Source organism: Anabrus simplex, chromosome 5 (genome assembly GCF_040414725.1).
Source record: "Anabrus simplex isolate iqAnaSimp1 chromosome 5, ASM4041472v1, whole genome shotgun sequence".
NCBI lineage: Eukaryota > Metazoa > Arthropoda > Insecta > Orthoptera > Tettigoniidae > Anabrus > Anabrus simplex.
In genome coordinates, this window is record NC_090269.1 from 179,585,991 (window position 1) to 179,599,324 (window position 13,334).

A 13,334-nucleotide genomic window follows, 5' to 3' on the forward strand; every position below is an offset into this window, starting at 1 on the left:
TGTTGAGGTGTACCTCCCGGTACAATTATTATTATTATTATTATTATTATTATTATTATTATTATTATTATTATTATTATTATTATTATTATTATTATTATACCAGGGGTACACTTTCCCTGGCTATTTAAACTGCACGCCTTCTCTAAGGCCATCCATGCCTTGTAAATTTCCAAAGATATTGTCGTCTACCGTTAGATGGTTAGACCATCGATTAGTAATTACTTGATAGTGTTTTGAAGTTTGTAAACCTGGTTCTGACGATTTTTTTAATGTACCGAAATTGTCAACACTTAAACTGGTTCCTCCTCGATTGTAATCAACCTATCAGATACTTAGAAATATGTTCGCTAGCCATTGAAATCCGCGGAGTGAACAGGAATTCTGTCTATCAGTAAATAATTGTGGAAGCTTCCCCATAGTGTACTATAAAAGCAAGGCACTTGACCCTCAACCACTGATTTTTTGAAGTGATTCGGTGGTCTGATATTGTTGATGAGTGTTTCCCTCGACAGAGGATTGACTTTTAAACATCATGTAGCCAGAATTTCGGCCCAGGCATGTCGCCGCCTTTATGAAATTGTTCCTATCATGGAAGCCGACAATGGGCTCAATTTTAGGAAACAGGCTCCTTGTTGTATAAATCCTCCGTTCCGCCAATCTTCGAGTATGCCAGTCCCGTCTGGGGGATCGCAGCCAAAACTAATGACTGAAGTTTTCAAAATCTCCCAATTTCGTAAAACTTGTTTTGGCATTTCTCCTTTAGTCACGCGGGTGTGGTATAGGATTAGCCTCTGCATCATTGGGCCATAAGCTCACTTAGGGTTTTAACAATTTCTATTAGGAGTGCAAGTGTTTCGCCTTCTTGCGTTTTGTTTACGGTTGGTTATGTGCAACCGTTTTCTTTTCCATGAAGGCCATGTGTAGTATGGGCAATTATGCCCCCTGTTTATTCGGTAACTGTTTCTGCGTCTTGGTTCCCTTCAGGAACAGTGCTTTATGTTATTGTAACTGTGGAGTAATTGATGAACACTCTGAAGTGAGGTCACCCGATGGGTTTTTTACTGTAATTTCTGTATAGCAGGAAACTGATTGCCTCTGCGAGACAAGACTATGGTATTTCGGAGTTCTGAATCCTGCGTAGTGTACCTTCTTGGAGAAAATTGTGCTCTTGTAAAATGTTGTACCTGTCAAGAGCAGTAAGGCTCTTTTCTATGTAAGGCAACTGCCTGGTGGTTATTACAAGTTTTTGTACCTGATTGTCGGACTTCTAAGTCCCTTAGTTTGTTAGAGCTGACGAGCTGATTAATAACCTGTTATATTTGTTATTCATTCAGATTTTCAATCTATTGTTGTCCGAGTCAGCAGTCCATAGAATGACCTAGCTGTTTTTTTGCTAGTTGCTTTACGTCGCACCGACACAGATAGGTCTTATGGCGACGATGGGACAGGGAAGGGCTAGGAGTGGGAAGGAAGCGGCCGTGGCCTTAATTAAGGTATAGCCCCAGCATTTGCCTGGTGTGAAAATGGGAAACCACGGAAAACCATTTTCAGGGCTGCCGACAGTAGGGTTCGAACCTACTATCTCCCGAATACGTGATACTGGCCGCACTTAAGCGACTACAGCTATCGAGCTCGGTGACCTAGCTGTTAGACCCCTGTAAACAACAATCATTATCATCATAATCATCATCAGTGCATACAGACGGAGGTTTCGGGATAAAAGAACATTGAATTCTGAATCTAAGAAGCCCATAATGACTTCCACGGAACTTTCCAGAACATTTTGGGAGCAACAGAAACTCAATATTTAAATTTCGAACACTAAAAGCCATACATTTCGTTTATTTGTTTCAGTTAATTTCGACTCGCGCACACCCTCGACTCCCAAGACGTCATTTCATACAAAGAACACTTTTTTTGTGGACACTACCTGTTAATTTTTATTTTTTCCCCGAGTGCTAAGATTCCTATACTTATATTGTTAGCCGGCTCCGCGGTCTTGGGTTAGCGAGCTTGCCTCTTACCAGAAGGCCTCGGATTCGATTTCCAGTTAGCTTAGGGAATTTTACCTCGATCTAAGTGGTTTCGATGTCCAATCAGGTTACGTGAGATTTCAGGAGCTATCAGGAGCTATCTAGCTGTGAGATAGAGGCCCCGATCTAGAAGAGCAAAAATAACGATAGAGAGGATTCGTCGCACTGACCACTCATGTCCTCGTAATTTGCAAGCCTTCGGATTGAGCAGCGGTCGCTTGGTAAGCCAAGGCCCGCCAGAGCTGTAATGCCATGGGTTTCTTCTGCTTCTTCACGGATGGGTCACCTAGGACTACGCGGAATAAACATTTTTCGGGCTGCATTTTTGCCCAGTAGTTCTTCATCTTCAGTGATTGTGCACGTCTCCGGGCCTCCGACCATGCCGATCGTGTGGGTTTCCTTTCTTGTTCCTCAAATCCCCGTGTTTGAATGATGTTTTGTATTTCCTTTCGATTTTGTAGATTTGGCGATCCTAATTCAGTGAGATCTTTCTCTAATAATTTGTACCACTTTGGTCTAATGGCCTTGTATTGTAGAAATTTGTAAATTTGATGTGAAAGTCTGTTAGGTTCATTCGTTCCAAATGTCTTGCAAATTAGATTCGTCGCATTGTTATATTGTTTATGTTACGGGGTTACCCGTGGACCAGCAGAGGTGAAAGAAGGTGCCGGGATGAATGGGGCTAACTGCAAAGTCAAAGTTAATATAAAATTTTAACAAAAGGTTATATTTTTCGAAAAATAAAACTTTAACAACTTTTCACTTAGTGAAATAACAATGACATAGCAAATTATAAACAAGACTTAGAAAGATCCAAGATTTCCGAACTGGAACATTCTTGGGTTACAAGCCCCTAGTTTTACAATTTTTGGGTTCCCAGCTCGATTTTACAAAGAATATACATTTATCCAAAGGGCAGAAATCCCCTAATACCTGGAGCACTTACTCCCAAAATTGCAATATCAGGCCTCCCTGAGGCAATTTTACAACACTTGAAAAAGAGCTCACGCGCTCTCAGTTCTCAAACCTATTCCAGGCATTACAATATGAGAATCTAATAATCACTGGCCTTACAAGGCACTATTTACAAATAGCCATCTTATTGCACAGAGGTATCTAGTACCCAACCTACGGGGCCTTAGTGAAAAAGAACAGGTTCAGTAAACGGCCCGAGTACAACCGGAATAGAGCCAAAGATTGAGCTCAAAAAAAAAAAACAACAACTATAGGGTACTTGACCAACGAAACAGGGGCTAATCCCAAACTACTGAGGTAGGGCGAATGGAGATAACTTCAATACATTGTCGAAACAAACGCGGTACCTCAAACCAAGAAGAAGGGGAACTCGAGAGGGTATATCACTCTCTATCCCCGGTTTACAGTTAAAGATTTATGAAATTTTACATGAGCCGACAGGAGATTTATATTTTAGAGAAGTTAGTTACATATTTAAGGTTTCGGACCTTTCCCTCAGGTTAAACTGCGGGGCAGAGAAATAAAGATGTTAATTGGCCATTACCTTACTGAAGAACTGTTGCCTGATGAAAGAGGCTTCTCCCTCCCCCTGCTTGACACACACACTTAGTTAGATGACGATGAAAAAAGGCCAAGAGACGGGAAAATCTGCAGTTTATAAACCCTCGGGGAAGGTTCGAGACCTTTCACGAATAAAACAGCCACGCCCTTACAATTTTATTGGTGGATGAAAAGTTTACACTCAGTATCGAAGAAGAAATACGGATTGGTTGAAAATAAATTACAGAGATTCTTGATTGGCTAAATTCAAAACAGGCGGGAAGAAAATATAAATATTGCCAACCCAAAGATGAATGAACAAAATTTAGTAAGAAAAAACTTATGAATACAAAATTTCTTCAAAAGGGTTCTTTCACTTCGCACCAGGGTGCATGATCATAGTTTTCTAGCAGTGACATCTATGAGAGAATGTCCCAACTTCTTGATGAATGGAAAACACAAATGAGTTAAAATTCACACAGTACTGAAAACTTCACAATAACAGAATTTTAGTTGTGCCATCATCAGAGAAAATTTATAAGTTGGTCCAGTTTCAAATTCACTGTTTCTCCTGTAGAGGCGTTCTTTACGGCGCAAGATTTAAATGTGCGGCGTAGAGGTGTACCTCCCGGTACAGTTTATATTGTTAACTTTTAACATCTTTATAACTTCTAACATTGTTAAGAGATCCCTTCTCTACTGTACTCCAAAAAAGTAAATAAATAATGGATATTTGTTGGAAATATTATGAGGTTTCTGACTGCCGTTTTCTTTCTAGGTGGCTATGGACAAGGAGAGCGGCGAAACGGAGCGTGGAGAGAAGGACGCAGCAAGTCTGCTGGACGCCGCCAGCCTCTTCGGTAAGTACCTTGATAGTGCAAGGAAGATCTCTTATAACTGCAGCGGGAAGGAGTTTCTTTCCGGTTTTGGAAGTAAAAATAGTTAAAAAATATGGAAATGTTAGGTGCGAATTTTGGGATTTGTTCGTGGACTAGGGGATCTTTTTTCATCTTCTTGAGCCATCTTGGTTTTATTTCCTTTTTTCTATTTTAGCTCTAGGTGAATAATACTGTAGGAATGACTATCATGTGAATTAGCTGGAAAACACTTTAGTTAGATTAAAGATCTGAAGCCCGAAGAAATGGTAATTTCGAATTTCTCGTGAGCGAACATGCTTTGTAGCACCATATAAACACAAAATAAGTTATACTATAAGACAGTTGCTTATAGTGTAACAGTTAACAGGCATTTCATTACACAAAGGCTTCATCATACCGTTTTAGGGAAGTATAATCCGTTGTACAGTCGTCACTCATGCAAAATTATGTTCTAAAGGCAAGAAGTATTGTACTTTTCTTCATTGAATCTTATGCACAAGAAAATTAGTTTCATAAGTAGTCTTGTCATTTATGAAGGGCAAACAATGTTACATAATGAAAATAGAATGTTTACTTTCTAATATTTCTAATATTTTAATTGTCCAGTGTTTATGATGTGATAAAGAGCAGGGGCGGTGCGTGGTATTGTTGCAGGGTTGCACAACTCCTAATCAATTTTCACTTCATTTGTCGTCTTAATAAACCTAACGTGTATTCAGAAATATGTTACAATAACCATCTTCGGTGGTTCGCTGTAATATCGCTTCATAACGGACCAACAAACGCTGCTGGCTTCTAATCAATCTCAGGGGGTTTACTTTTCTACGGCAACTCCCTAGCGGACAGCGCGGCGCAATGTACGTCAACAGAGACGAGTCTAAGCCTGTATAGCATCCAGCAAGTCCCCTACCGAGAAATCGCTCCAGATGTCTCCGTTAGATTGCGCCACTTTTCGGAGATTACTTCATTCCTACTTTCCTCTCGCAAAAGGTAATTCGTTTCCATTTCTTAATTTTACAAATGTCATTTACGTTGCACCAACGCAGATAGGTTTTACCGCGACGATGAGATAAAAAAGGGGTAGGAGTTGCAAGGAAGCGACCGTGGCTTTAATTAGGCACAGTCACAGCATTTGCCTGGTGTAAAATGGGAAACCGCGGAAAACCCGAATGCAAGCTTACAGCTACGCGACCCTAACTGCACGGCCAAGTTGCTGGGTAATTTCTGTTCCACGCCATACCAGACCACACACAATATTACCAACATCTTGCTTCCATGAAAACAGGACGGTAAATTTTCAATTCAAGTGAAGCAAAAGTAACTGTGCCAGACTGAGTGGCTCAGTCGATTGAGGCGCTGGCCTTCTGACGCCGACGTGGCAGGTTCGATCCTGGCTCAGTCCGGTGGCATTTGAAGGTGCTAAAATACGTCAGCCTCGTGTCAGTAGATTTACTGGCATGTAAAGAATTCCGGCAGCTCGGCGTCTCCGTAAACCGTAAAAAGTCGTTAGTGGGACGTAAAGCCAATAACATTATTATTAAGAGTAACTGTAGTTACAGTGTATATTTAGCCTCTTATTTCCTGGGTTGCAGTTGCCAGATATATTGCAGGAATGTAGTTCATTACTTAACGATAATAGAGTTTCTTGTTATTTCTGTAAGCTATAAAAATGTGACACTGAAAATTTTGGTGCAACACCCAGCTTCAGATACCACCAGCCACTACTGATAAAGAGCGTTAGCGAATCAACTTACAAATAGAATATTGCGTGCCTGTCCCTTTCTCGCTACTGTTGTTATTTAAGGCCTCATGCTACATTGCTGATATTTGAAAGCCACTTGAGCTAATGCGTATCACCTACTGGTTATACATTTTAATGTACGTCAACTTTCATGCGCCGCTGCGGCTTGGGAGGCGAAAAAACTGTCCCTGTAGGTTCTTTGGAGTTAATTCAGCTTTGTCCTTCGTGTTGACGGAGCCGAGCGCGTGTTAAAGGACGTTCTTAACTTTCGTTTAGTGTGCAGCAAGCAGGGACCAACCAGGCAGCGGGCCAGTACTACTATTGATTTCTGTCCCCAGCTTGGACAAGTTGAGACGAATCCTTCCTTTCCGTCCGGCTACAGCTCTTCCCGGGATGACTTAAAATCATCGCCCTTCAGAATGCCCACTTTGCTTTCAGAATATTTTTTTTCACGAGGGCATGTTCTAGTACGATACGAAATGCTTTTTGCCCTTTAAAATTAGTTATGTTGTAGTCACACACACCTATATAACTGAAGAGTGAATTGCACTACTTCATTGTAATATTTTACGGAATTGAAGAATTTATCAATAGTCTTCTCTTGTACACTGCAAATAAGTGAATAAAATGAAAATTAATCTTGTCATAACGTTTCCTCATGTAGGGTACAGTTGAGTATGGCACTTGTTGGGTAAAAAATGCAAAGTGTCCTCATTCCGAGGTAGTACATCTAGGCACACCCCCATTGGAAGTGAGCTGCACGTACCATTTCAACCACATATCAGCCCTCGTGGTATTCTTAAATTTCTGGCAGTACCGGGAATCAAACCCGGGCCCCGACGGCGGCAGTTAATAACACTAATCGTTACGCTACGGAGGCGGACGCTGTTGGGTTGAGCATTGGTTTTTTAACCGCTGCCTCGTAGCACCCTGGGGCGGCGTGAATGATCTCCAGGGGCCTCGTGGAGTTTTCTGTTTTAGCGATGAAGAAAACAGCTTTGTCAATTTACAAAGAACATTGCCAATTTACTGGTTTTTAAACAATTTTCCTTTCATTTTTATTTCAGTTTTCAAAAGTATTAGACAAATAGAAAAATATTATAACTTAATAAAGGTCATACTGCACTTCGTGTGTACGAGTTTTTGTTCTTGTACGTTAGTAAATTTTTTTCCACATGGGAGCGGTGGAAAGAATGTTGTTTGGTCAAGGGAGCCAATGGCTCAAAAAGGTTTAAGACCATAGGAGTAGAGTATGGCACTACTTTCCAGTAATTTCCAAGATTTGTAAGAAATGGATTGTATTGTTTTAACATAGGAATTTGCAATCCGATGTAGTTGTTGTGTAAGCTGTTACCATGCCTTCTGCAGAACTATATCAACGGTTGACAGTTGCTACGTTACTCTCATAGCTGAATCTCTCCCCACCTCCCCATGGCGCAACAGCCCCGAAGAGCCATGGCCTACCAAGTGTCTGCTCCTCAGCCCAAACGCCTGCAGATTGAGGCGTCGTATGATCAGCACGACGAATCCCCTTGGCCGTTATTCTTGGCTTTCTACACCGGAATCGCTACCTCACCGTCAGATAGCTCCTCAATTGTAATCACGTAGGCTGAGTGGACTTCGAACCAGCCCTCAGATTCAGGTAGAAAATCTGACCTGGCCGAGTGTCGAACCCGGGGCTATTCACATAGCTGAGTGTTAATCCTAAAATATTATTATATCTTATATCTTTCTGTCTTCCTCAGTTTCTGCTTTGGAAATTACAGTTTTTCTCTAGTAATGACGTAGTATGCCGATTAGATAAAAATGAATCCCCTTCATATCGCATAGAGTCTTATATATAGAAGAAATTATGTGAATGTGGTTCGATTCATTCCATATAACTGTTGTTCAAGAACTAGCATGTGAAGTTATCCTTTTCTGCTCGACACTTCAAACCATTAGCGTGGGAAACTCTCTACACCAGAGTTGTGCTCGTTATTTTCATATGAATATACCTTAATGTAGCCGGCTTGGTAGCGACAGAAGTAGCGAGCCTGCCTCGTATCGGGAGGCCCCGAGTCCGATTCCCAGCCAGGTCAGTTGCTGGATCTGGGGGATGATTCGAGGACTGTGTGCGAACAATCGGGTAATTATCTGATGGCGAGATAGTGTCCTCCAATCTGAAAAGCCAAGAATAACAGCGGAGAGGGTTTGTCGCGCTGACCATGCGTCATCTCATAATGTGTGGCCCTTCAGGCTTAATAGCGGTTACTTGGTTGGCCAAGACCTCTTAGTGCTGTAGCGCTATGGGGTTGGAGTTATCCCTTAATATATACGAATTAAAGTTTCAATATAAAGGGATTGGAAGGATAGAGTGATCATCGAGCGGAGTGGCCGCGTGTTCTAGTTAACGCGCTACGGCTATAGAGCCAAGCTCTGCATTCGGGAGACGCGTGGGTTCGAACCAGACCATTGGGTGTCCTGAGAATGGTTTTCTGTGGTTTGTCATTTTCACTCCCAGAGTGCTACGATATTCGTAGGCCACAACCGATGCTTCCATCTCCTTACCCAGTTTTATTCACTATCATTCATTTCATTTTCATTAGCTGCTCAACTTACGTTGGCATCAGAAAGGGCGCCCGAACTCACAGGCTTGCTGTACTGCGACTGTGTACCTTACTCGCTATCGTTCATATCCCGTGACGTCATAGCGCTCCAGCCAATGGAAGCTTCAACCGCCGGAGTAGCCTACCTTTTATTCTAGTTACCTTGAGGAATACCATTCTTTTAAAATTCTGAGCAATGTGCAGACAAAACTCTTATTTTATGTGCTGTATATAGATGATTTAATTCTGTATCCTTTCCTTACAACACTTTTACTGTTTAACACTGACATCATCATCCTTACTTGACGTCCATTTCGCTGTACTCTCATTATCACTCCCTAGTCAACCCCGTTGAATTTACCTAGTTAAAAAAAATATAATTTCTGCGTACCCCTACGGTCGAGTGAAGACCATCTGAGCGCATATCCCTATCTTGTACCCACCCATTAGGATTTGCAGATCTTGCCCCAGTTTCCCACATACTCGCTACACGGTCTCATTTAAATCGGAGATTACCCTCCAGTCATACCTGCCAATTTTCCCAATTTAGGTGGGAGACTCCCGATTTTCGACTGTTTTTCCCACCTCCCGATTGTTCTATTATTTTTCCTGATTTCAGCTTATTTTTTGGTGAAATTCTAACATTTGTTTTCAAATCCCGCCATTTCAGTTTTGTATGCCAGTGACCGGAAATCCTTCGTTTATCGGCCGCTCTCAAATGATATATCGACGTTTATTAATACGAGAAATGCGCACGAATGTGCGGATGTTAATTGAAAGCTGTATAACGCGACGCGTATATCGATTGTCAATCTCTCGTTCTCGCGTGCTATGTTCGTGTTCGTTTACATCAGTCTAGTCGATTCTAGTGACTAGTCGCTAGATTTGGAGCTTTTTAAACGTAATTTAGTGATAGAATTTCAAAGATAGCGACTAGTGACTTTTCTAGAGATTTTAGGAGCCATCTGGAGACAATTGTAGCGAATTTTATTTATTTACATGATAAAAATAGCATTACGTTTCGCATAATCGCGCGGGCGCGTGATTAAATACATTAACATATGCATTTGCTAAGTAATGGCATCTAACTGCATGACTTATTCACACTATTTTCGGAAGGCTTATCAGAGACCAATCATCTCACTCACGTAAGTGTTATCTTCTGATTTTTCCTGATTTTCTTACCAAAATCTCCTGATTTTTTGTTTTGTAAAGTTGGCAGGTACGCCCCCAGTCAATATCCCTCCTCCATAGATCTCACTGATAACCCCATGTGGGTGGGGGCGGTAGAATAACACCCACGGCATCCCCTGCCTGTCGTAAGAGGCGACTAAAGGGGGCCCCAGGGGCTCTGAACTTTGGAGCGTGGGTTGGCGACTACGGGGGCCCTTAGCTGACTCCTGGCATTGCTTCCACTTACTTGTGTCAGGCTCCTCACTTTCATCTATCTTATTCGACCTCTCTTGGTCAACTCTTGTTCTTTTCTGACCCCGGCGCTATTAAGTTTCCGAGGGCTTGGGAGCCTTTCATTTTCACGGCCTCCGTGGCTCTTTGTCTTCCTTTGGCCGATATCTTCATTTTTCGAACTGTCGGATCTCTTCCATTTTCCCCCTTTGATTAGTGTTATGTAGAGGATGGTTGCCTACTTCCTCTTAAAACGATAATCACCACCACTCGCACTGATAATATCCGGTCCCTTAAACGGCTCCAGCGCTGTCATAAACAAATCCCGCAGATGTCCAGCTATGCTGATACCTATTCCTGGTGGAAACCTACCACCTTCTCTGTACCGTCCTCCTTCAGTTTTACTTTCCCCAACATATGCCTTTACCTAATTCCTGGTTAACACGCTAACCTGTTCCCTTTCCGCCACATACTTCCCTATGTGCCTAACAGCAGGGCCCTCCATGAGACACCACCCCACCCCACCCTACGCCACGCCACCCCACCCACCTCTTTAGATCGCCACCCCTTCTTGGTCCCTATTTTTAGAATTTTTCAATAGGAGTGACTTATACAGATTCTTCGCCGATACGTCGTCAAGTTATGGGTCACGAAATGAAAGATACATTTTAGATTTCAGTTGTTCCAGTCTCGAGTTACCCATCTTGGTGCCGCGGAATACGTTGCCTGTGGAAGGAAGGTACGTTAACACGTTGACTTGCTACAAGTCTTCTTCACATGATTTCAGTAATTATTGCTATTATTCTGGTACACTTTAGAAATTCGACCTGCGTTGTTTCAGTAACCGCGTCTTGTGTGTTATGGTAATACGTTATCATATTCATTTAGGTAACTGTTTGATTGATTTACATTTCTGTTTCAATATTCAGATCTTATCCATGCTCAGGAGTTTAAATAAAAATGCCATTGCGAAACAGTGTCTGCATTCCGTTTGACCATTTCAAGGTATTCTTCCAGCCGATTATTGTGTGGTGGTTTTTATTTTGAAATATGTGGTTGCGCGGATGCTTTGCGCATGAATCAATACCAGGCCGACCTCCTGATATACACGCAAACTTCTTAAGACGTGACGTGTGACAACAGTATAATTATTAGCGTTACGTCTGTTTATCGAAATCTACAGTAGGTCATCCGCACATCGTTTCACAGTCGTGGATGTCATTGATGGATGGTTGGACATTCTTAGGTATATCTTTGGACATTCATAGGTATATCTTTAGATTCAGTGGATAAGACCCAAAATAGCTTCTCGAGTAGGTCCAGTTGGAGCGTGATATCTGAGTGAAATTGTCTCTGGCTTATCATCACCAAGGTGATTCGAACTCAGCTAGTGCATGCGGGATGTTTGAAATGAAAAGACTTGCTTCTCTTGTAGGGATTCCACGTAAAACTGGAAGTCCCATGCTTCAGATCATGATATCAAGTCATGTAAAACGAGCTAGCTGGCTGGCTTGCTTGCTTGCTGGTTTGACCAGATCAGACATTCATTTGTCTTAATTTCTTTTTATTGGGAACTGGGGCACTACGCTGTTTAGGATTTCTCTACCGGAGATTCTCAGTGAAATAAAATATGTCGGGCTGAGTGACTCGGACGGTAGTGTGCTAGTCTTCTGAGCCCAAGCTAGCGGGTTCGATCTCAGCTCGACCCGATAGTATTTGAAGGAGTGTAACTTCTCCTGCCTCATGTCGGTAGAGATATGGGGACGTAAAGGAACTCCTGCGGGAGAGATTTTGGCAACGGTGCGCCTCCGAAAACCAATTTAGTTAGCGAGACGTAAAACCAATAATAATAATAATAATAATAATAATAATAATAATAATAATAATAATAATAATAATAATAATAATAATAATAATAATAATAATGCAGATCATGAGCACCAGCAATACAAGAATTTCAGAAGAAGAGAGATTATCATAGTCCAACGCCAAACACGAACCTGCCTGTGGTGTCCCCTGTTAAGCCGAGCAACCCAGTGGAAGGTTGGGTAACCAACTCTTAACGGGAAACCGGGATTGGTAACAGATTGATTTTTTTTTTTTTTTTTTTTTTTTTTGCTAGTGGCTTTAGTCGCACTGACACATATAGATCTTATGACGACGATGGGATAGGAAAGACCTAGGAGTTGGAAGGAAGCGGCCGTGGCCTTAATTAAGGTACAGTCCCAGCATTTGCCTGGTGTGAAAATGGGAAACCACGGAAACCCATCTTCAGGGCTGCCGACAGTGGATTCGAACATACTATCTCCCGCATGCGATTGATGTTTTAGGGGATGGGGATTTTATTCTTAGCTGAACTGTTAACCCATAGAGTTGAAAACCCCCTCTAGGGACACCATGACCTTGACCTCGGTGTGGAGACTTGTGTGCTTGTTGATCCCGAGGGCTGTGCCAGCTTAGGGTTACCTATGCTGGATTGGCCTCGGTGTAGGGCCAGACTAACAAGGTGACCCCCGAGTTGCTTGAGAGGTGTCTGTGCTCTTTATTCTTCATCACTATTTCTACCCTTCTATTCTCACCTTAAATTTCATTCCTCTTCCTGTCTGGCCACCCTCTCTGCCTCGGGTAGATTAGTTAGTACGGAGGTTTTATCCTCCCCCAATCACAAGTTTCGGGTCGTGGCGAGGTGATGCATGGCTACTGGGAGAGTAGTTCCTAGCGACCACCTCCAGATACTGCGCGCCCTCTGGAGTATATAGCCTTGCCTTCGGTACATCTCCTTGGCTCTGCCGAAGGTCGACTTCATATTTCCGGAGTACTCGTGGGAACAAAGACGGAACCTCTTTCTCTTCCTTCTTTTTCAAAGGGTGGCACCCTTCAAAGAACAGCGTCAAAAATGGTAAAAAAAAACGTAAGCGGTATACTCCAGTTCCTGTAGACTACATAAGTGACGAACGTCTTCCTCGATTCCTGGTTTCTTCCAGGGTCTATGGTAAAAGTTTCCGTGACGAATGTCCTTTTATGATAAGCAATTCAATTGAAGAAATTGTTGCTGGTGAAGTCGACGAGATGCTTTTTTGCTTTACGTCGCACCGACATATATGTCTTACGGCGACGATGGATTATGAAAGGCCTAGGAATTGGAAGCGGCCGTGGCCGTAATTAAGGTACA

The 13,334-nt window shown here is 42.3% G+C and overlaps 1 protein-coding gene across 11 annotated transcripts in view; it reads left to right on the forward strand.

Moving 5' to 3' along the window:
- tou (toutatis) overlaps positions 1 to 13,334 on the forward strand; it is a 1,002,029-nt gene that overhangs the window by 367,244 nt on the left and 621,451 nt on the right. For all 11 annotated transcript variants that reach the window (XM_067147191.2, XM_067147194.2, XM_067147190.2 and 8 more), the window contains one exon: positions 4,330 to 4,411. In XM_067147191.2, coding sequence (XP_067003292.2) covers positions 4,336 to 4,411 — 76 coding nt within the window. In that variant the 5' untranslated portion in view covers positions 4,330 to 4,335. The remainder of the gene's footprint in view (positions 1 to 4,329; positions 4,412 to 13,334) is intronic.